The sequence below is a fragment of the Trematomus bernacchii genome, unplaced genomic scaffold (genome assembly GCF_902827165.1).
Source record: "Trematomus bernacchii unplaced genomic scaffold, fTreBer1.1, whole genome shotgun sequence".
Classification (NCBI taxonomy): Eukaryota; Metazoa; Chordata; class Actinopteri; order Perciformes; family Nototheniidae; genus Trematomus; species Trematomus bernacchii.
Genome location: NW_022987739.1, coordinates 16,580,307 through 16,603,344, shown reverse-complemented (window position 1 = coordinate 16,603,344; position 23,038 = coordinate 16,580,307). Strand labels below are relative to the sequence as shown.

At 38.3% G+C, this 23,038-nt stretch overlaps 2 protein-coding genes across 5 annotated transcripts; one reads left to right on the top strand and one right to left on the bottom strand.

The window, feature by feature from the left end:
• Positions 1-656: 656 nt before the first annotated feature.
• LOC117495690 (G-protein-signaling modulator 2-like) lies at positions 657-17,636 on the top strand. 3 transcript variants are annotated; one of them, XM_034147130.1, is made up of 15 exons: positions 657-732; positions 7,791-8,012; positions 8,376-8,511; positions 8,881-9,020; positions 10,132-10,255; positions 10,508-10,623; positions 11,068-11,223; positions 12,050-12,158; positions 12,391-12,556; positions 13,424-13,521; positions 13,863-14,048; positions 14,498-14,660; positions 15,290-15,475; positions 15,555-15,670; positions 16,464-17,636. In XM_034147130.1, exons 1-15 carry the CDS (start codon positions 725-727, stop codon positions 16,629-16,631), a joined length of 2,094 nt encoding a protein of 697 aa, XP_034003021.1. In that variant the 5' UTR covers positions 657-724; the 3' UTR covers positions 16,632-17,636. The 3 variants fall into 3 exon arrangements, with proteins under 3 accessions (XP_034003021.1, XP_034003022.1, XP_034003020.1); XM_034147131.1 differs by having other exon boundaries at positions 663-843; XM_034147129.1 differs by lacking the exon at positions 657-732 and adding an exon at positions 4,012-4,186.
• Positions 17,447-23,023, bottom strand: mcoln3b (mucolipin 3b). 2 transcript variants are annotated; one of them, XM_034147132.1, is made up of 14 exons: positions 22,822-23,023; positions 22,146-22,369; positions 21,891-22,058; positions 21,367-21,520; positions 21,170-21,245; positions 20,971-21,067; positions 20,592-20,709; positions 20,321-20,433; positions 19,551-19,700; positions 19,367-19,468; positions 18,951-19,073; positions 18,337-18,543; positions 18,060-18,187; positions 17,447-17,916 (listed from the first exon to the last, which is right to left on the bottom strand). In XM_034147132.1, the coding sequence occupies exons 2-14, from the start codon at positions 22,365-22,367 to the stop codon at positions 17,865-17,867; spliced, it is 1,710 nt and encodes a 569-aa protein (XP_034003023.1). In that variant the 5' UTR covers positions 22,368-22,369; positions 22,822-23,023; the 3' UTR covers positions 17,447-17,864. The 2 variants fall into 2 exon arrangements, with proteins under 2 accessions (XP_034003023.1, XP_034003024.1); XM_034147133.1 differs by having other exon boundaries at positions 20,610-20,709.
• Between the last annotated feature and the right edge of the window lie 15 nt (positions 23,024-23,038).

Sequence of the window (23,038 nt, the reverse complement as noted above, 5' to 3'; positions counted from 1 at the left end):
CCATCCCAAAACAAAGTGAGAGGCTGCAAGCAACGCTCTGCTTGAGTTTTCATATAAACAAACACTGACGTATTACATTGAGCGGTAACTTTTGTATTGATAAATGACCAACATTAATGACCTTGTTTCTCTCTAAATTTGGGGTTTTTCTTAGATTTCTGCACAAAATATCCAAAATGCTTTAAAAGCAGCAGTCAAGTAGTGAGTGACCCACTGACCGTTCCTGTTGAACTGAAAGCACATATTTTGGTGTAGGACTTTTAATTTCCATTTTCCAAAGGAATAACATATTTTTAAATGTATTTAAAAAGGCAGGGCCATCTGTTTAAACAGAAGCTGTAGCTCTAATTTGAAAAATCGAGTTACACAATAGGCAGCACAGAGACACTTGCTGCGACAGGGGGCGGGAGAGATCTTCAACATGTCACGTTAAAAATGGCTGCTAAATTCATTCAGTCCTATTCCTGCATGTGGCTGTATAATTCCAGCAGTAAAGATAATAAAATGTCCTATGCCCTTTAAACGCAACACTTAAAGCAAAGAGTTTATGCTTGAAGGTTACGTTTTACAGATCTGGCTGGTCGATGGTTAACGCCTAAGCAGCAGATTTGTGTATTTCCGACGGTACATGAAGGCAGCATACATGGAATCCTAATTGGAGGCAGATTTTCAGCGCGAGGAGTGGCTTCACAACTTCTGCTTCCCTGGACAGAGTTCTTCTCAGATGGACCAGTGAGTAGTTTAGTAAACAACTGGGCGAACAGATTAGTGAAAAGGATCTCAAGTTGGTGAAGATATTTCCACAATTTATGTTTTTGGTGTATTGGCGTTCTTCAGTTTGAGGTAGGTGACATTATTACCTGAAAAGTTTGTTGTCGTCAATCGTGTTGTCGTGCTCACTTCGCTGTTATTATTAGAAAGCAAAACGCGTAAAAACTTGCTCTTGTGTTACTGTTTTCTTGACATTTCCCGGGTTAAAACTTGTTTTTAACTTTATAATACAGTTAACGGACTGAGATACCCCTGTCAGACAGCAAGCATGTGATGGCATGCTCATAATAAACTGACTCATATCTAGCGTGTAATTTTCCAGTCATCTTCACCGTGAACAATGTGTCATCCTTAGGCTTAATTAAAAATAATGTGACTAACTTGCAGGTTCCCACATTACCTTAAATAACCACACAACAACAGTTTCTCACACTTTGAGCACTCAAAAAAGGGTAGACATTTTTAATTATTACGTCTCTTTTTTACAAACATTTGACTTATAATGCGTATTTCCAGAGGTGGAAGAAGTAGATTATTTACTTAAGTAAAAGTACCAATACTACAGTGTAAAACTAGTAGTCAATTAAAAGTCCTGCATTCCAAATTGTACTTTAGTAAAAGTACAAAAGTATTTGGCATTCAAATACCAAAAGTAAAAGTAGTCTTTAGCAGAAAGGCCCATTTAAGCATCATATATTTTTTATAATTATTGATGCATGAACTTGTTCATCAATTCCATTTTGCACTTGGTAAATATGGGGGTTTATTTGAATTAAATTATTTACTACTGGGTAGCTTAATCTATCAAAAATATCTTATAATATTTTATATTTTGTATTTATAATCTAAATCTGCCAAGTAAGTAGTAACTTAATCTGTAAAATAAATGTAGTGGAGTAAAAACTACAATATTTGCCAACAGTAAAAGTAGAAAGAAGCATAATGGGAAGAGTACTCAAGTACAGCCAGACAGTACTCAAGCCAGTACTTGAGTATAAATGTACTTGGTTACTTTCCACCACTGCGTATTATAAATGCTAATTTCACTAGAAAGGCTATGATTACAGAGAAACATCACTGATGGTGTTGCAGCTCAGATTTCCATTTAACTGAGCTTGACCTCTTTTCCCACGCAGGGTTAGGGTCAGGTCTCTAATGATGGTTTCTTCAAATAAAGCGTTCTTCAAAAGAAAATATGGTTTTCACTTTAGAGAGCATCCCTTAATTGGAAAGGGATTTGTTGGGCGTATTCGTGTTGAAATGCTTATGGGTTTATTTTTAGCATATGTGACTAAACGTCTGTTTCTTAGAGCAAGGACTTTTGAAGTAGCTTTTTGAAACTTACAATACGCTTAATCTGTAGTTTTCCACTCAAGTACAAGAGAAATAATTTGGTTGTGGGGAAAAAACAGAACTTCCTTCAGGATTTAGAACGTTATGACTCTCAAACATACTTTACAAACCCCTGTGTTTTGGTTGTACATCTCTCATTCATGCAGGGCTGTTTTTTAGGCATTTTTAATAGTAACTAATTGCTCCCATTACATTTGCAAAATGTTTACACATCATTCAATTCAGAGATTTGCACTAGCAATAGATAAAGTAAGCGGATTATATTGACACTCAATTTAAATGATTTTAGATTTAATTAGAACAAATACAAATGTAAAGGGCAAGTATTTGCTACTTTTGGTCTGTACATAATATTCTTCTCAGCTGCTGTCCTTGTATCCTTTAATGTTTCTTGATGCCAATAAACCATCCTTCAAAGCGTTAAAAGCGCTGAAAATGAACAATTCAAATTGTTGTAAATGCAGAGTTTTGATAGACATTCCATACTAAATGTCTATCAATATATTCTTTTCAGTGGAATGTTTCAGTTCAGTCCTTTTTTTCTTTACTTTGATAGCCACAGTCCATGTCTGAAACACTGTGTGAAAAAAGAATGTCAAACGTGCAGACAGGTCAAACAGTGAAGCACGAGAGTGACTTTGAACAGGTGTGACTGTTCCAGACATTTTGGTCGCCTGCACCCTTGGGCTTTTGATGCACACTACGCTGTCTAAAGTTTACAGGATGGTGTAAACAAAAAGTCATGTGTGTGAAATCGCTTTAGTCAGTGGATGAGGTCATAGGGTAATGAGCTCAGTGAAGCCAATAGGGAGGCAAACATGTTCAGCAGCACAGCTCGATGCAATGGTACATGCAGAAAGAACCAAACAAAAAGCACAGTGAGTGAGCACATTATTACAAAATAAGAGATGTGAAGAGTAGATAAAAAGCGGTCTGATCAGTTGAATCTCAAGTTTTTGTTTGGACATGCTCCCGGGAGTTTGGCATTAATAAGATGAATCCTTCCTACAGTGGTTTAAAGCCGTTGGTTAACTTTGCACTCAGTCGGCACCGTGAAAACAACCTCAATACCGCAGTGTAGCTAAAAAATAGTAGATGATGAACCTGTTTTTAAAATACTACCAGCAAAATATCCACATGTGAAATCATTACTCTACAAATAGCTTGCTCTGATAAAGTGGCAAAAACACGTTTTCTGCATTTTACTTATTCATTGGTAAGTAACATATTACATCTGGAAGGAACACGAGGAAATGTTTGCCTTGAATTAAATTGGTAACTGACTTGGGATGCAGCTAATGATTGCTCTATCATTGAATATTCTATCAATGATTTTCTTGCTTTATCTTTAAATCGTTTTTAAAGATTTTTTCAAAGTCAATGAAATCTTGATCTATGAAGTTGAACCAGTTTAACAGCAAGGTTATAAGCACAGTCCTCACTTCACTATCATCGGTTTCCTAAGATAACACACACAAAGTACATTCCAGGAACTGAAACTAGGTCATCTAAGGTACATTTAGCTAAGGAAATGGCAATAAATGTTCCGTTGATCGCCTTATCGCTTTGCTGACTTATTGTTTCTGCTCTAGAACGGACAGCTTCTATTACATTTGTGGCAAGTTAAGCAGCTAATATTATATTCAAACTGTAAGTGTTTTCCCATCTGCGTCCGCTCAACAGCACTTGATTGATTGTGTTTGTTGAATGAATGAAATAAGATGTAACACATGGCCACGTGTGTCTGAGTGTTTACTCTCGCTCCCCATCTCCAGTTTCAAGATAAGAGGTGGGACAGAGATAGTATGACGGTTGAGTTCCTGCGTAGTTCAAAAGCAACCATGCATGGCAGTATTCAGCCTCTTCTAAGGACAACTCCTTCTCAGTTAGTCTCCAAATTCCTGTCAAATACCCCTTCAGCTTGGCAGTTGACAAACATCCATGATGTGGTTCAAGCTCTGGCTCTTGTTGGGACTTCCAGGATGACTGTCTTGTATGGCAGCGTTTCTCCGCACAGTGTACAGGTCCAGGACACGGAGCATTTACTGCATGTCCGTCAGAGGTAGGCTGTGCATTTAGTGTCACATTAACCGTTGTATATCTTACTATACTTTCTGAATCTGAGATGACTGCAAAAATATTTTCTTTGTTGCTAAGTTTCTGAGTAGTATTGGAAGTTTTTAGATTGTTGTGCTTCATATAGTATTATAAAATCCTAACATTGAATTGCCTATATATATATATATATTTGTTTCATGATGTTTAATCACCAAAATTCAGTTGTTTGAGCTACCTATATTTTTCCATTATATACAAATAAATTGCTAGTTGCAGCCTAATGGATAACAAAATATATGATATATACAGTAAATCACTATTTTTAAGACTTTGTTCTTTGTATTTTTTCTCTTTTACCATTGTTTTCAACATCCTTTACTTGATTGAATCAATATATTTACACATTTCTGTGTCAAGATGTTAGGATAGTCACAACAGTTCTAGTAATATGACACCTTGCTGGATAACTGATGAAGGATGCTGAGCAGACCACAGGAGGTCCTCTCCGACCACAATGTAAATATTTCATGACAAGATTGAAACAATTGTGAGAATATGCTTCCCAGTGCAGGCTATGTTGTCATTTTACGGGAAAGTTGACATCTATTGCATCACCCCATTGTAATGTTTGGCACTACACACAAGCCTTGTCAAGTCTGTGTACTGTCGGCACATTTTTCTCTAAACGAATTCCACTCTCTGTTTCAATAACCTGCAGGCTAGTCCGTTACCTGTCTCTGGATGCTATCAGATAACTAGATACTTGCAGGTCACGCCTCAGGCACTAACGTCAATATATTTTTGGCAGTAAGAAATAACTGTTATATTTTGGGTGTGTTTCTAAAGCGTTGGTGTCCAAGAAGAACTGCACTAGAGCAAGTCAACTCTGTGCTCAGAGTTACTGTTTGGGAAGCATCCTTACTGATTTATAGTAAAACAATTACACAAGCACAGAGTTTGCGTTATTCAATATTTGCCTTTAATATATAATGGTTGCATGGCTTTTGGTCAATTGAGGTGCCGGATTTAATGTCTAATGCCTTATTGCCATTTCTACCTAGAGGACACATCAGTGGATAATTAGTTATTAAGATTTGTCCGGATTGAAAAGAAATGAGTTGCTGGAAGCTTAGGAAATATCAGCTGGAATTTGCCCAAAGGAATCATTGAGAATTATGGAAATCCCAGAATGAGTATATTATCATGCATGTAACATTTGTATGGGTTCAATATAATCATTCCTTCACATCCAGGCTGCCTGGGGGAGGATGACTATTTCTTGGAGTGTTGAGCAAATAGCCTTCTCTGAAGCCACTTAAAATAATGACCAATGACGCCTGGCCTAATTGGAAGTGACACTTACCATAAGGTGGCTTAGGGTTGCAGGTTACCGATGGCTCGTCGTAGTGAAAAACGACAAATTGATAAACTTAGCTAACCATTCTTTCTTTGGTCACTTCTGCTTGGTGACAACCTGTTGTTAATCTGCACTTGATTAAACAAAAGGTTTCTCGCTCAGGCACCTAATCTTTAAGGTCAATGTGAACGCTGAGCGGATTAAGTCCTTTGTTTAGCCGTCAGCAGAGCACTACGAGGGACAGCAGCAGATTCAAGAGGGATGGATTTTCTTTTCTTTCTCTGAACCTGGGACATTGTGTGCGTTATGTGTGTCCATGAAAAGGAAGAGAATGTAACGGGTGTCGTATTGAAAGAGCTGTGTTTGCTCCAGAGAGTGATCAGGAAACTTGAAATGTCCGCTGCGTCAAAATGTCTTCAGTGCATCAAAACGGGGAAATGCAACAGGTAGGTGGGCCTGGACATTGGTCACATGTCACTTTGCTTTGTTGTGGTTAATGTGAGGAAACCAATTAGTATACATTTTTAGATCTAAATAATACTTATGGCAAAAATATTCCCTAGATTTCACATTATGTTGGAATATAAAACCTGCCCATCTTAAAGGTCTAAGAGCAAACAGCACTTTTTTTATTGTGTAGAGCTATAAATCATTTTTTAATATAAGTTTATGAAGTCTCTGCACCAACTCGTACTTTTGAGAGAAGGTCCCTGCTGTCAAGAAGAGATTAAACGCTTCCATCTATGCCACCAAGGTGTGCTTAAGTCATAATGCTGGTGAATGGAGATGATGAAGCTTTAAGCTAAGAAAACCCATAGGTCAAAGCACAACAACATTGATTTGTAGTTATTTTTCTAGTTATTATTCAATCATTCAAACATTGAGACAGGATAATAAATACAAGTCTTGCAGGCAATAAATCACAGTTGGATTTTGCATTTTGTTGAACTTTGTTTGGGTAGAGTAAGTTCTCTTTAAGCACTAATACTGGGTCTCTCGGGGTGGTTGAAATGTCATCATGGGGGCGAAGTATTCATGCAACCTGTGGAGAGCTAAATGTCTTACCCTTACTTGTTTTGACATTAGCAAATATCAGAAGACGAGCCTAAAGTCATAAACCTGTAGAGGTATTGTTTCAACACATATGCATGTCTTGCGTTTTCATGTGTCCTGCACGGAAATCCAGTTATAACTCAAAAGCCAGGTTAGCAAATGCTTAGAAGAAAAGAAGTTGTGAACATCTGAATAAAGTAAAGCAAAGGTTAGTTTTGTCAAAATGTACTAGTGGCATACGTTCTGCTTCGAAAATTGTATCGTCAAACAGCATCAGACTTAATGTAATAAAAGTAGATTCTGGATGTCCTGCACACCCATGCATGACTGGATTTGTTTTACAAGGGTATGATCTCATGGATACACTGTCGTTTTTTTTCTTTTTCTTCCTGCTGGCAGTTTGATGTTGACGAAAGCGGATGATCCTATTTCTTAGGGTGTGGAGGCTTTTAAATGTTCGTCCTTACCACAGACACGTATGACTTGACTTTGTGTTCATGGTTAAATGTAAGGCACACATTTTCATTCCAGGGTATTTTGGGGTTTTCAGGCTGAGACAGAAAGTGCTCTGTTCTATTTTGGATTTATAGTTTGTGTCTGTGGCCTGGAATACTCTCTGCCTAACATTCGCTGCGTCGTTCGTAAACGCTTCCAGAGTATACACGCTGGTACATTCACTGTGCTTCCTGAATTAAATGTATACCACTGTCTGCATGTTATCATTTTAAGACCAGACATTTCTGGGATCTAGTGTATGGTTATTTACATTGGTGGCAATTTGAAGACAATTCATTGATAAGTTGAGCAACAGAACATTAGAAGTCTAAAAAATTGATAATCGTTATTTATTAAGCAAAGATCCCAAACATTAAGCCTCTCAGGTGTAAGGATTAACTGTCTTTCTTTTTCCTTTTATTAATTTAAATAACTGGATTTTTGGATGGACAAAGTGATCTAAGGACATCACTTTGGTCTCAGGAAAATAAATGTTTTTCAAGATCCTTTGTTTTGCCTCATTTAGTTTAGTGATTTACTGTACCACCCAAGGCTGTTATTTGGATTGCGCTAAGCCCGTCTTTAAAATCCTTTGAGAGGTAACTTTTAGAATCCTCCTGATAAAGCAAAGTATTTCACCAATATCCTGACTTTGGACATAGAGTTCTCCTTCAGTTCTCATGTCCATCTCACTTCCTTACAGGATGGAGTCATCATGTCTGGACCTGGCTCTGGAAGGTGAGCGGCTGTGTAAGGCTGGGGACTATCGCGCCGGCGTGTCCTTCTTTGAGTCTGCCATCCAGGTTGGAACCGAGGACCTTCAAATACTTAGCGCCATCTACAGCCAGCTGGGAAATGCCTACTTTCACCTCCAAGAGTATAACAAAGCCCTGGAGTACCATCGGCATGACCTCACACTTACTCGGTAAACACTTTCACAACCGTAGCAAGTTTGTTTAAGACCATATCCTCCTTTAGAACTATGATCATATGGATTGGACAAGCTTGAGAAAGGCTTGTCCAGTTGCTAAGGTCGTGCTAGAGATTGTGCGTAATGCGTGTTAGACATGGTTAAATCCACATTAGACTCTCACAATATTTCCTGAAAAAATGCTAAAACTTTTTGAATCACCACTTCCTTCTCCATGATTACATATTAGACTCCACTATATTGCTGCTTGCAGCTGTTTATTACTTTCTTGCCTCTTGTGTTTTCATACTCATACACGTCAGTAATGCACTAATATTCCAGTCTAATTATTTCCTGTTTTTCCCATTGAAATCCCAGAACAATTGGAGATGAACTCGGTGAGGCGAAAGCCAGTGGTAACCTTGGGAACACATTAAAGCTTTTAGGAAGGTATGATGAAGCCGTGGTTTGTTGCCAAAGACATTTGGATATCACCGGAGCCATTTATGACAAGGTGGGTTATGTTTAGGAACCGCAACAAGAGTTATTTAGGTAAATGTGAAACATTCCTTCAGTCCCTCTTAGCAAACTGGCAATTGATGCCTATTCACTGTCTGTATTTAAAAGGTCAGTCAATGACTAAATGGCCCATTTACTTTGAATAGTATCAAGGGATTTCAAATTTGTTTTCTGTCATACCACATAAGCCACAGAACAGTTTTGGTATGCACAATAACTGCAAATTATCGTCGTACCAACAGTTAGAATAGTTTGTCAGCACACATGCAAACAAGCAGGTCTTGAGTCAGTGTATTTTAAGTATATAATTACAGCACTGGTCATTATGGTTTCCGTCTCTGAAAATGTGCTGTGCGTGCTGTAGGTTGGGCAGGCTCGTGCGCTGTATAATTTCGGGAACGTCTACCACGCCAAGGGCAAGAGCATCTGCTGGACTGGAGCGGAGCCAGGAGAGTTCCCAGAGGAGGCCAGGGTAGCCCTGAGGAAAGCTGCACAGTACTACGAGTGAGTCCTTACCACTAATCAATAAATATGTGGTGTTTTGCATTTATTTTGAAAGGCCTGAGGAATGGTACAAGTGACATTATTGTTAAATTGACAATACATCTACTGCTGAGTCGCAGGTTTATTCCCCTAAAACAAAAACTATTTTAGTTTGTTGTCTTATTTATGACATGCCAAACAACTGGCACAGTGCCTATACAAAAACAGGGCTGTTGAATAAGTTGCATTACTAGTATTTTTATGTTCTTTAAATTACCTATATGGAGAAAAAAATATATTTGAACTGTACAATACATACAGTTTCACCTGATCATTGATGTTTTTTGAACATTCAACTTAGTGTTTGTGCATCCTACATATTTGCAAAATCAATATCTGTTGTTATCTCACTAAACAAAGTAATACGCACTTCCAAGTGAAGACAAATCGACTTTTCTTCTTCCAGACTAACATTGATATTGATTATTGAATCAATCATAAGATCTCAGCTTGGAAAATATAAGTTATTTTCTAAGTTTGTTGGACAGAATCCACAGTAGCATATTTATAATTTATCATCAGCCCACTGCTCTACCTTGTATCAAAATATCCCCAAGTACCATGCTGAACTCCTACGTTGCTACTTTTGATACGATTGCCAGCCACATTCCTCAGATATAAAATGTAATGTATTATAAGCTGGTTGGATGCTATACCATGTAGGACAAAAATAGTTGTACTTTTTGCTTGTGCTTACAAGTTGTCAAGTTGTTGATTAAGTTATTCCTGTAATCAGCCTGTAGCTATACTGTAGATCTTTATAGGACTAAATACTGCTGAGTGACATGAAGCCATGGTATTAATATAAAGTATTTATATTGTTGAGTGGGAAATTACAGTCTGGATCTTGGAAATATTATTTTGACAAAATAGTCCAGGTCAATTAACTTGGCAAATGTAATGACATTGTGACCCCTTGTTTCATGCTCAGAAGTGCTGATACTTAAACTACGTACTAGCTCCTGAACTCACCTTAATGGGATGAGATTATATTGTGTAGCGATTAGATGCATTGCTTATACATTATGTGTCTTATGTGTATTTGCCTACCCTTGCTTTGTTTTCCATGAAGAGCAAACCTAAGTCTGGTGAAGGAGATGGGTGATCGGGCCGCTCAGGGTCGCACCCATGGTAACCTAGGTAACACTTACTATCTGCTGGGTGACTTTGAAACGGCAGCGGCTGCACATGAGAAGGTTGGTGGAACATTTACACTTTCAATGTCTGCCACGCATCACCTGCTTCAAATTGTCTCTCTTCCCTGTGTTTAGTTTAAACCAGTTGTTTAAAAGTGTTTTAAGTTAGGTCTATTTCAGTTTTTTTTATACACATTTTATTTTGTTTGACTTCAGTATTTCAAAGGCTTTCTTCTTCCCGATTACCTGAAAATGTTTTGTGTAAATCATGACCTCAGTAATGTGCACACTATGGTTTGTCCTGTTTGGCAGAGGCTGCTCATCGCTAAAGAGTTTGGGGATAAGTCCGCTGAGAGGAGGGCCCACTGTAACCTTGGCAATGCTCACATTTTCCTCAGCCAGTTTGAAGTAGCCGCAGGCCATTACAAGTGAGTAAACAAATGAACTCATGTCATCGTTGGACATGAAACAAGAATGATAAGGATGTGTTTCATTCACCTGATCCTGGAATGCTATTTCTTATTTGTACATAAAAGCTTAAGCTGCAGAAGAAAGGGGTTTATATTTGTTTTTCTCAGTACCAGTGTTACAGTTTTGGTTATATGAAGAAAAAACAAAGTGCTTAATACAATACAGTCATTTATAAAAACCACAGATATGTTAACATGTAATTGTTCATCAGCAGAAATTGATAAAAGTCTTAAAGTTGTAATCTCTTACACCAGCATTTACATAAGAGAATCAGACAGGGACAGTAGCCCTTGGAAAATTGCAGCAATGAAAGAAAAGAAAGCAGCAGATAACTATCATTCTCCCGCTCCCACCCAACACATTCTTTGACCGTCTCCCTCCTCCTCTGTTTTCGCCCCCAGGAGGACTCTGCAGCTGGCCAGGCTCCTGAAGGACAAAGCAGTGGAGGCCCAGGCCTGTTACAGTTTGGGAAACACCTACACACTACTGCAGGACTATGAGAGAGCCATTGATTACCACCTCAAACATCTGGTCATTGCTCAGGACCTCAATGACAGGTAGTGGCCAAAAACAGCCATTTGTTGTCAGCTTTTTGCCAAACTGTCCTAGATCGAGGTATAATGAGCATGTATAGTTTCAATGTGGGTGGCCCCTGAACTAATTACCTACCAACATGTGTTGGTGTTACTGCCAACAGCCATGAAGCTAAAGTAAACTGCAAAAACACTGGAAAGCAGGCAAAGTCACAAGGAAACAGCATTTGAGGTCCTGCAATGGGATTTATATCATAAACACATTAATCCAGCACACAGCAACAGATCTTTATTAGGCAGGCCAATGGTTCACATTGTATTAAACATATACAATCAGTATATAAACATGATATTCTTCTATAGATTACATTCAAAATGAGCTCCTCTTTGAACAACTAGAACATTAAAAGGCCAATCACAAGATGTGTCAGCCTGAAAACTGTTTTGTTTTTTTATTTCACTTTACATATAAAACCAGTGTTTATAGCCTTTTCCTCTGCTCAACTCGAACAAGAAATGCCTTTATTTATTATTTAGAAGTACCTCTCTATTTTTTTTGTCTTGGCAAAAAAGATCCATTATTTCTTGTGATATAAACCTATATAGCCATGGTTTTGAAAATGTCTAATTCATTTCAAAATGTATTTTTAAATCATAAAGGTTTCTTTATACTGTGGAACATAAACACAAAAGAGGACAAATATGATTCTTGAGTAATAGCTGTTGTTGTGTAATGCTCATGTTATGATCCGCTTTATGTGATTGCACTGCTCGATAGTGATGAATGCCCTTCCCCGTCTTGCGTAATGTCAGCTGAAGTTGCTCATCCTGTTTCTCTGTTTCGCTGCAGAGTCGGTGAAGGGCGAGCGTACTGGAGTCTAGGAAATGCCCACACCGCCCTGGGGAACCATCAGCAAGCCATGTACTTTGCTGAGAAACATCTGGAAATTGCCCAAGAGGTGACTGTTTACTTTTTACCTTCCCCCTCTGAGTGCAATCAGCAGAAGCCATCAGGCCACAGCCCCCTCTACTGGTTGTATGGAGAGGAGCAGGGAATAATGCCTTCTTTGTATGCAGCATTTATATTAACTGAGAAGCCAGTGTTAAAACTCATCCCACTCAGCAATAGCGTGTTTTTCTGGATTTACATGCTCTCATTAAGCTTTTTATTACATTAATCTTATTTTTCAGACTGGAGACAAAAGTGCTGAGGCGACAGCCAGGATGAACCTGTCAGACCTACGGCTGGTCGTCAGCCTGAAGTCCAACTCCAACAACCACTCCTATATATTCCGTAACACCAACACTAACAGCTCTGCCCTACCAGAAGGCCCTCTGAGCCTCCACACCCTACAAAGTAAATCAAAGCTTGTTGCTTTCAGGACATTTTGACAAATCTAATTTATAGCATGTAGCATACTTGTGAATCTGTGTTATTACATATTAGTAATATGAGTGCTAGAAAACAGTTAAATTATCTTATTCACGCATTTAGAGATGTTACATTTCTGATATGAACCCCCATATTTTCTGATCTTCAGAAAAGGCTGCCTTCTATTGTAATGTTTCCTTAAAGACACCCTGTGTGGGTTTTTTTCATTAAGCAGGGCCAAGGATACTTTAGTTTTAGTTTATTTATTTATAGTGTTGTGGACAGTCCCCATCGATGAACTGTCACAAAAACAGTAAATGGAGCAGCTTTAGCCGACATGGCTAATTTCCAGCTAAAATAAAAAGGATGAAAGACAAGTAGATACAGGCGAGAGGATAAAAGAGAACAATAAACAACACACGTTACTACATACAGTACATGTCACATATAGCACATCACAATCACATAACAGAAACGAGGGGCAACATCCATGATCACAACATGTAACACAACATGTAACACTCACGCCATACTCAACACAGACTAGATACACTCTTAAAAGCATGCAGGAAACCCAAATAAAACACAGAATTGTACCAACAAGGCAGGAAAGAATAACATTTTGAAAAATACATAAACGTAAATATAATATATGACAGATTTGAAACACTTAATGTGGCTTTACTAATTATTTATAAGGAAGGAAACACTGAATGTAAACATGACTTTTGTTGGTTTGCAAGAAATCTCCACAGGGCCCCTTTTTAAAATCACTGCTTTCCTGTAGTTGCAAAAGTGCTGTATAAATATTAAAACATGGACTTATTGTTGAATTTCTTATTTTTTGTTCAGGGCTAAATTCTCTGTCAAGGATTGGAGACAGTGCAGAGAACCTGAGACTGAGTCCAACTCCTGAGAAAAGTCAAACTGGGGATTCTTTTGAACATCCGGTATGTATGAAAAGGCAACACATGCTAATGATATGAAGAATGTAGTTAATTTTCTTAATTCAAATGAATGGAAACATTTAGTCTTTTTCTGAAACCTGGCTCGTAACATTGCCCAACTGTAATTACCACTTGCTTAGCAACAGTCTTATTTTGATAATGCAAGATGAATTAAATCAGCCTCTTGCTACCACTCAAGGGTATGCCAAAGTAAACAGAAATGTGTGTTTCTGTCATGGAACAAAATGATGATTAATTTTTATTTTCCTGTTCACCTTGCCTGCAGTGTAACATGAATCTGTCAGCAATGCTCTCTTTAACTAGTCTGTTCTTTGAATGTAAAGGACGGGGAAGAGGATGTATTCCCTGGGTCTTCCAAAAACAACTCAATCAAGGCGTATACTAAGCTCTTCCTCTTCAACCGGCTAAAAAGCAAGAAGCAGAAGAACAACAAATCCTCTCCCAAAGACCAGCATGAGAACCACACGGAGCCCTCGGCCCCTGAGCTGGACTTACCAGTGTCTCCTCAGGTATTTCTAAATGCATCAGATGGCCCTTCTCACTCTTAAATGAATGAAATCAGTGTACAAGCTAAGCAATGATGGGTCTCCCTCAAGGAAGAGTTAAAAGTATAACCATGTGTCCTTTGAAACAGCTTCACATCCAAAGGTTTTTTGTTACACACAGTTGTGTCAAAAAACACTATGGCCTCTGTGTCCACACACAGGACTGCAACTGTTTCTGTAGAGCAGTTATATACCTTTCTTAAAACTATTTTCTTGTTTTGTTTAACCTCTGAAACTTTTAAACGCTGCTGTTACAGAAGCATCATTTTTGTTTAGAGTGATGCAGGGTGCTCTTGCTGTCCTTTCCTGTATTATGTTGTTTTCATTAAAAGACTGTCAGCTATCCCGATTACCTCAATTATCGGAAGCCCCCTTTTTAAGGTTATTAACTTTCCTTTTCTTTTACACTGTAGCCGGAATCGAGGGACACTATTGGAGAGGATGGCTTTTTCGATCTCCTGTCTCGTTTCCAGGGCAGCAGAATGGACGACCAAAGGTGCTCGCTACTAGATGACCAGAGCGCTCTCCCTGCTCCTCCCTCTCCCTCCTCCACCCCACCTGTAGCTGAGAGGAAATGTGAGTCAGCCCCTTGTGTGTATATATAGGACCATTTTTCATACTCATGGAATACAAAATGTTATAGTTGATAAAGGTCATTTTGTGTGTCTTTTTATTCTTGACAAGTCAAATACTCATCCTATTCAATCATGTATCAGTTTTGCTTCTATATGATGTGAATGCAGTCATCCACAAACGTGTCCCTTACATATGACATGCTGTGTAATCCTTAGTTTGGTTTGTGTCATAGAGGACCTAAAGTGATACGCCACCTACATTTGGGTAACACACACTTTTGCTTTTAGTCTTGAAAGTTTAATGTAACCAACATGGTTTCATCTTTAACAGCTTGGATGGTCCTTTTTTCTTTGTACTCTTTGCCATCCTAAAGGTCTGTAATCGTCATGACTCCAAGATTATCACAGCCTTTATACTCCATGGCTGATGAAAAATCTATTTTTCAAGTCTGTGGAGAGTTTATTTGAACTTCATAGAACTACTGTCTCGATCTCTTTTTATTTTAAAACTTCAAATCCGAATGAAATGCTATGTAGGAGTAATTGACACCCTGTTAGTCCCTGTTACCAGCAAAGTGTAATACACTAACCTTGTTACAAATCACACTAATTGACTATCTCTGTCTTTAGCTATTTTGCAGGGCGAGACACCCTCGCAGGATCCTGGTCATTTCCTGGAGCTGCTGGCCAGCTCCCAGGCCCGTCGCCTGGACGACCAAAGAGTGAGCATGAGCCATTTTCCTGGCTTACGGCTCAGCACCTCCAACCCGCCTCTTACACCCTCCACCTTAAGCACAGATCAAGTCCCTCTACAAGGTGACCAATCACAGACCATTTGGATCTTCTCCCTCAGTAAGCCTTCTCACATCGTGACTAATACTAGTTTCTCCCCCAGCCCCCATCTCCAGTACAGATGCCCCTCACACACCCTCCCTGTACAGTCGCATCGAGGCCAGCTCTGAGCAGCCCGAGGAGGAGGATGTCTTCTTCGACATGCTGGTTAAGTGCCAGGTAAGAAAAATAAATCCAGTGTATTGCTTTGCTGCCCAAGCAATAGCAAATAGTCTTTGTTTTCCACATCACAGATATAGATTCCAAAGATATTTTTTTAGCGCTCTGTCATTTCTGAATGATTTATTTTACATAAATGTACATATTTCTTTAGTAACCAAGGTTTATTATTATTAAGTCTGTTGTATAAACTTTAGTCCATGTTCAATTGTATGTTTTTTTGAAAGATGTGTGTAAACAGACTTTAACAAGTCACTAGAGTTCATTAGCAATATTTTATTTTTTTATTCGAAGTGCACCAATTGAAATAGTTTATTTTGCCTACAATTAGTTCCAGATTACATTGTTCTTTCCAGGAATCTTCTTAGAAATGATTGTAAAAATACAGACCTATACAAAATAAATGTTGACATACAGTACTATACATCCCTTTTGGAAGTCATTAACTGTGTGAGTGTTCAATACACTTATAATAGTTATTCTTTAGTTACAGAGTGGGAAGGTGTTGACAAGGATCGTGTAGGGTTTGATTAACGAAAGTTTACATTTAAGAAGAACTGCAAGTATCTTTCTTGCTGCACTTTTCCACCAAATAACTACACGTTTTTACCTTCTAGATATCTCAAATACTCGATGTATTTATACATTGTGATTACACAGTGTGTATATCCAAGAGACTAAATTAAGCTAACCAGCTGTTGTTAATTGGCAGTCTGTGGTTAATGATGCTAAACTAAATTGCCATTGATAAGCATTAGCTAATTTAGCTGCACTGTCTCTCATGACTGTTAAGGGCTCACGACTGAACGACCAGCGGTGTTCTGCTCCCCCTCCCAAAACCAAAGGACCAACTGTTCCAGATGAAGATTTTTTCACTCTCATTCTGCGGTCCCAATCCAACAGGATGGAAGAGCAGCGGGTCCTGCCCCCCCCTGGGGTCACCCAATCCAAACCAGACTGACTCTGAGAGACAATTTGCATCTCAAATACAAGATGAAGTAGCCAAGCTTCCATTGTTTTTGTCAACAGTATTTTTTTTAACCCCAAATACTCTTGTTTCCTGCCTTCCTGGATTGTCCTGACACAGTTGAGACAGCCAAGAGTAAAAGGGACGCTATAAGGAAGATCTCGAACACAAGATAAGGTTTTCAAGCCTCATGGACTTGTTTTTAGATAAATGAAATCGTCTTTGGGTAATCTGCACCCTTTTTCTGTGGTCTCCCCTTCTGTCTGTTTTAACAAGACGTCTGCCTACTCTGGAGGCTTGCATCAAGCCACAACAGAGGGTCATGGTGGTTCCTGTTTTTTGGACTAAAAGTACTTTACCCAAGGATATAAGCCATACTGAAGAGATTTCTACTTTACGATGATGGCCACGAGATGTTATATGAATCTGTCGCAGGGAAATTGGAACATTACATGGCCTGTTCTGTCCATCTGCAACTCTATTATCTACAAGTGGCACATCTCGGTTTGAATTGATCTCAGACCTCTGCAGCAATCACCCAGGATCAAATGACAGACCTTCTCTGGGGAAATAAATGCCCACATCTATTTCTCTATGACTCGTGGAACCATTTATAGTATCTGCGTCTCAATATAGCTTGTCAGTCAGTCTGTCAGTTTTATATTAAAGGCTGAGAGGGTGGAGTTATTATTGCCATAAACTGAAATGGGATTTTTATTGTAATAACATTTTACTAGTGCGAGGGGAAAAAAAGAAGTTATATTAGCTTTTGTATTGAAACCATGGAGAAATAAAATCTCAAAAACAAATGTACATAGCAGCTTATTTATTTAACCTTAATTCATTATCATCAGTGTACAACAGTGGGATCATTACAAGACATGTTTAGGAAAAAAACAATACCATTTTTAAGGTTTTACAATCCTCTCTTTTCAAATCTACATATCAAGATACAAAGTGTATTTACAAAGTACTCTGCATCATAAAGACCAAATATTATTATTGTCTCAAATTCCTTTCTTTCTAACCTTCCTGTTGGGTCTTTTTAGCACTGAACATTTCCTTCAAAGTTCCTTAACATTAAATAAATCACCTGAGCAAACCTGGAGAATAAAGTTTAAAAGGCATATTTAAGACTGTACCATTGAACATAACAGTGTGCCACAATTGTTAGGTTATACTGTACAAAGTATAACCTTTTTAATAATAATTCCACATTAATCCCTACTATGCCTCTGAAGTCAGCCTTTCCTGATGCGTCTCCTGATGCTTCCTACACCTGAAAGAAAAAAGTCTCAACTTAGATCCTATTAGAGATGTTATGACCGCCAATTAGAAAAAGTATTAAACAGCTTGGGCACACTGAGCTTGGATCCACAGTTTAATTATTGCCAAGGGGCTTCCTGAATGGTTTTGACCTACCTGGTGACGCAGCAGTTTAGGAAGCAGCTGTTCTCCTCCAGCCTGTACATCCCAGAGTTTGGCAGATCTTTACACACAGACATGAATTTGTGCAGCTCAGAGGTTGGGATTCCACTCAGCTGCTGTTGCTAAATGAGAAGGAAAAAAGGGATAGCTAAGCAACAACTGCAGATACAACAATACTCTTCTTTGTATAACCAGCACGCAAACAATCCTTCAAACTGTAGGGACATACTAAAAATGTGTTACAAATATCCAAAACGATAATAATCATTACCTTGATGGTGTCATAGGTGTCAGTGATGATTGTGATGAAAAGGCTGAGGATCATGTAGATGAAGAGCGAGACAAAGGAATAGAGGTAGACTCTGCTGAAGACCCACACCAGGCTGCTCTTCTGCTTCATGTTCTTGAAGGTGGGATACATGTCATCTCCGTTGATCAGGGAGAACAGACACTCCGACACCGTGTTTAAGGTCCGGAACTAAAACAAAACATCCAAGAGGCGTTAACATTTAACCAGTGGTAAAAGTGCTTATTACATTTTAAGTGAAAGTATATATTCAAAACATACTAATAGTACTCGTTACGCAGAAAGTCACATTTTAGAAAATGTTTTATCATTGGATTATAACAATGAATGTATTATGTTGCAGCTGGTATTGGTGGATAACATTTAAACATATACAAATATATACTGTTGGGAAGGTTTTGAATTTAACTCCTTATTATAACATGTAATAATTATATATTGATTTATTATATTTTACATCATACATCCCAACACTGTCATTCATTAATAATACCAGCAATCAGAACCTAATTAGTTCCTAGTTTGACTTTTGCAAAATTCCAGCAGACTTGTCTTTGAATCATGCAAACACTCCTTACCTTCTCATGATACGGGCCAAGAACAACCCAGCCACACAAACAGTAACTCAGGTAGATGATTCCAGCGCAACAGATGAAACGGATAACATTTGGGAAAGCTGCCCTCAGTGTCAGGATGAGAATCTGAAAATATCCACAGACAATTGAAAAAGGTACACTGAAGACCCTTATGGAAATTCACACACACAAATGTGATTTTCTGGTCCAACAGGATGTGTTGTTAGAGATACTGGTAGTGTTCTCCTCAACCATATGAAAAACAACGTGTAGCAGCACCCCCCCATTACAAAAAATGTTGGATGCTACTGTTGTATTGTCCTATTATGGCATCTCTACCATAAAACAAGGTTGAGTTATTGCACTACATGGGGCACTCGATACCTAATGAACATGTGCTGTATTTCATAAATACTTACATTATACTTCCTAAAGTAGCCCATGTAGCGGATGACCCCGGTCCAGACAAACATGGTGCCTATCCCAAGGAAGATGCTGCAGAGATCATAATTTGTGAGTACCTGAAGGAAAATTGCAGCTTTTAATGTCAGGATTCAATGTTCGTAGACATTTCAATTTACTGTGACAGAAAATCCCCATTACCTTAGACTGGATCTCTATCTTGAGAATGGAGCCAACGATGGTCAGTATGTCACTAGCAATGATCAGGATATACCAACCATTTACAAACTCCAACCTGTCTGACCACGGGACTTTTTGACCACAGCGGTTCTGGCTGTAGAGTGTGTACGCCTGGTTACAACAGAAGGAACAGATGAAGTTATACTTTTAATTTCTGTTTCGACATTATTACTAGTTATTACTTTATTTAGGTACTGAAGTACAGATTTGAGGTTCTTTTACTTAAGTATTTTCATTTCATGCCACTTCATACTCCTACTATAATATGGTACTTCTGTCTTCACTAAGTTTAGCAGTATATGAAATACGAGCGAACAATACTTTTATAAAGTGTTCCAATATTAGCTTAATCTTAACCCACAAAAACAGTTAAATATAAAATACACATTTAAGTATCAGCAGTAATATATAGTATGCCATAAAAGGTAAACAAAAGTTAGAGTACAGTATGCCCTTAAAAATAAAAGCATAATATAGTATGTTTTAAAAAAAGTAACTTGTGTTTGTGAAAAAAGGCAGGGAATAGCATGCTATTAAAAAATATAATGGTGTGCATAAATTGGCATAAGAAAGTGTGCACCAGAAATGTAGTTATAAAGTGTCCTAGTGTGCCATATTCAAAAAATAAATAATAAGCAGATATATCACACTATAGACGGTATATCATTTTTGTTTTTACGTTTGAACAAAGCAAAAGATGCTATGCTTTACTGTGAGTTTAATTGACTTACAAGCTGCAGCTGAATCCCGTTGATGACTGAGCGCATGCAGAGGGCGAGGGATGTGATGCACGTTATAATAATGAAGCAGTCAAACAGCACAGTCAGGTATATGTTCCTGGCAGCTGAGGGAATAGGGAACATTTAAATTACTTTCACCTGAAAAGGACGATCTTCAAACTGATTTTATTAACATCAAAGTCTGAAGCAGCCTTAATGAATCCGTCAAAATCCTGGACCTGAGCTTAAAGCAACTCAGATGATTAATTTGCACATACTAAACTCAGCTCAGCAAACGTACATGCCCCTGCCACTTTCCAGTCTCTGCATTCATTGATGTCTACATCGTTTTCCAGGTCAACCTTTATCCTGCCGCTGTGAGCTTGGTTGTTGAAAGTGATCTGTTAACCAGAGGTCGTGTTCAAGGGAGGTAAGACATTATTTTAATAGGTGTACATCGTTATAGTCAAACCCAGTAGCTAAACATTCACTTTCCAGGCCGACAAAGTTAACTATGTACACAGCAGGCACTGTGTGCAAACAGCTTTACTTAAAGATTGCTCAGCTTTATTTTAGTAGTTTCATAAACATTTTTAAAGACAATGCCTGACATGTGATCCACTTGTGTTTACTGAGTCATGAAAACAAGTCAAGTGACTTACAATAACAGTAAAGTCGTAGCAGTCTGGAAGCTCTCGATGTCTCACCGTCTGCAGATTTATGGCCTTGAGAACAAATGTGACCTTAACAGAGAGCATCCTGAAAAAAACAGAGCAGCTATATAAACTAACGGCCTCTTTACAGCGACTGTAAAACTTTTGCCTTAAGAGAAAAGACTTTAATTAAATGTTACGTGCAAACCTTTTGAAATGTAATTCAAAATGTGGAAGTGTTTCCTGCAATGATGGATTATACATCGGATAAACTTCAAAGCACTCTGTAGATACAAGCAGCAACACACAAAAAAGACAATGACAAATGAGCAACAAATAAACGTATTAAATGTATTTAAGTATTCTGCTGGTCTAAGCATAACTCAAATAATCATACATACTCACCAGTTTCCACATGAGCATCAATTTCAAAGGTGTCATTTCCAGGGAAGATGGTACCGTTCCTGTAGAAATCCTGACACACTGACAGGGGTGTGTAGAAATCACCTTTTTTCTCATATGCGTGATTGCCTACTGTGATGTTGTGCAGATGTCCATACTGGAAATGAACAGTTGAAATCTCAGGTATAATAAAGTCAGGTTTGTTTACTATTGGACAGTCTTGATGTGGAAAAAGAAAGGAAAAGCTGCTACGGTTTATGGTTAGATTTGTCGAGTCAAAATCTACAAAACAAAATAATATGAACAAAGTCCAAACCAATAAAAAATGACACTTGTCATGGGAGCTTGGTAAGCTCTTTGGTCATATACAGTAAGCAAGCATAGTTATACCAACAATGATTTACAGTAACGCAAAAGGAAAATGTGTGGCATGATCAAAAATAAACTGACTTGTACAAATTAAATCATGCCTTCTTGGTGTTCTCTGAAATAAATAAGGAGAAAAAGAAAATACAGCATTTAATTACCTGTATGATTATGTAATCAATGTGATCATAAACGTCAGCCTGTCTGTAAACAGCATATGAATCCATGCCTCCATCGGCATAATCTTTCAGGAAGAGGTGCTTGAATGTCATCAGATTTTCCTCCTTGAATGTGACAACCATCTGGTTGCTCAGCCCAAAGGACACTAACTGATGCAGGTAAAGAAGGAAATGTGTTATCAAGCTGGTGAAACAACACAGTTAACATCTGTTCGAGTAATGAGTGAGAAAAGTTACCTGGATAGTGATGAAGGCAATTTTTATGATCTGCAGTATGAGTTTCCATGGTTTTCGGCCCCGAGCGTGGTACTTCTCACAGGGGTTCATAAAGTAATATTTGATCTTCCTTCTGAGACACTCCACATTGTCCTGATCTTCCAGACACTGATGTTGGGGGTCTTCCCAGGGATGGGGGGCATTGGTCGTGTACACGTCATACAAGTCACTTCGGTCCTCCATATCTACAACCAATTGAATGTTGTCATTGTAATGTGAGGGGGGATTAAAGCAAAGTTACTGATGACCTTATTCTTACACTCATGTTTGGAATAACAAAGTGTAGCAGTGGCACATAATCATTCAACAGTGAGTATATCATTGTTTAGTTTTTGTGTAGAGCTGTGAAGTGTTTTATTCTGTTTTCTGTATACTGCAGTTGATACATGTTGGCTAGTTGTATTTTCAGTTGTTTTCTTCCGCATTCTAAATGGAGCCTACTAACCAACAACTCTGTGAAAAGTAAGGAAATTAAATTCGGTATACCCGAGCATTGTTCAATAAGAAACAGCAGCTCACATTCTGATACCTGTTCGACCACCATGGAGGCAAGCTATTACATATTCATTACGTTTCGTGTAATAACTAAGTATTCTGTCAGTGCACAAGAATGAAAATTGGCCAATAGGCTTCTTACCTTTAGGTCCCGCAGCAGATTATCTAGCTGCGTTCACCTGTCGTCTGCGGCACGCGATACATATGTGTCCAAAATATCTTTGTCTAATTAAAATTCATAACTTTCTTAAGTGTTTATTCAATCAGAGAGTCGTGACTAAAGTAATAACACTGGGTGTGCAAGATTTACGAAGTAAGTCTTGGGAGCAAAATCCACTCGGACTGTAAATGGCTCAGGT

What these genes read in the sequence shown, in the direction of transcription:
- LOC117495690 (XM_034147129.1), top strand. Translation starts at nt 4,107, where the DNA reads ATGACTGTCTTGTATGGCAGCGTTTCTCCGCACAGTGTACAGGTCCAG. An exon ending in CCGGAGCCATTTATGACAAG is followed by an intron (nt 8,512 to 8,880) that starts GTGGGTTATGTT and finishes TGCGTGCTGTAG; the next exon opens with GTTGGGCAGGCTCGTGCGCT. An exon ending in ACCTGTAGCTGAGAGGAAAT is followed by an intron (nt 14,661 to 15,289) that starts GTGAGTCAGCCC and finishes CTCTGTCTTTAG; the next exon opens with CTATTTTGCAGGGCGAGACA.
- mcoln3b (XM_034147132.1), bottom strand. Translation starts at nt 22,367, where the DNA reads ATGGAGGACCGAAGTGACTTGTATGACGTGTACACGACCAATGCCCCC. An exon ending in AGATAGAGATCCAGTCTAAG is followed by an intron (nt 19,469 to 19,550) that starts GTAATGGGGATT and finishes ATTTTCCTTCAG; the next exon opens with GTACTCACAAATTATGATCT. An exon ending in ACACCTATGACACCATCAAG is followed by an intron (nt 18,188 to 18,336) that starts GTAATGATTATT and finishes CTTCTCATTTAG; the next exon opens with CAACAGCAGCTGAGTGGAAT.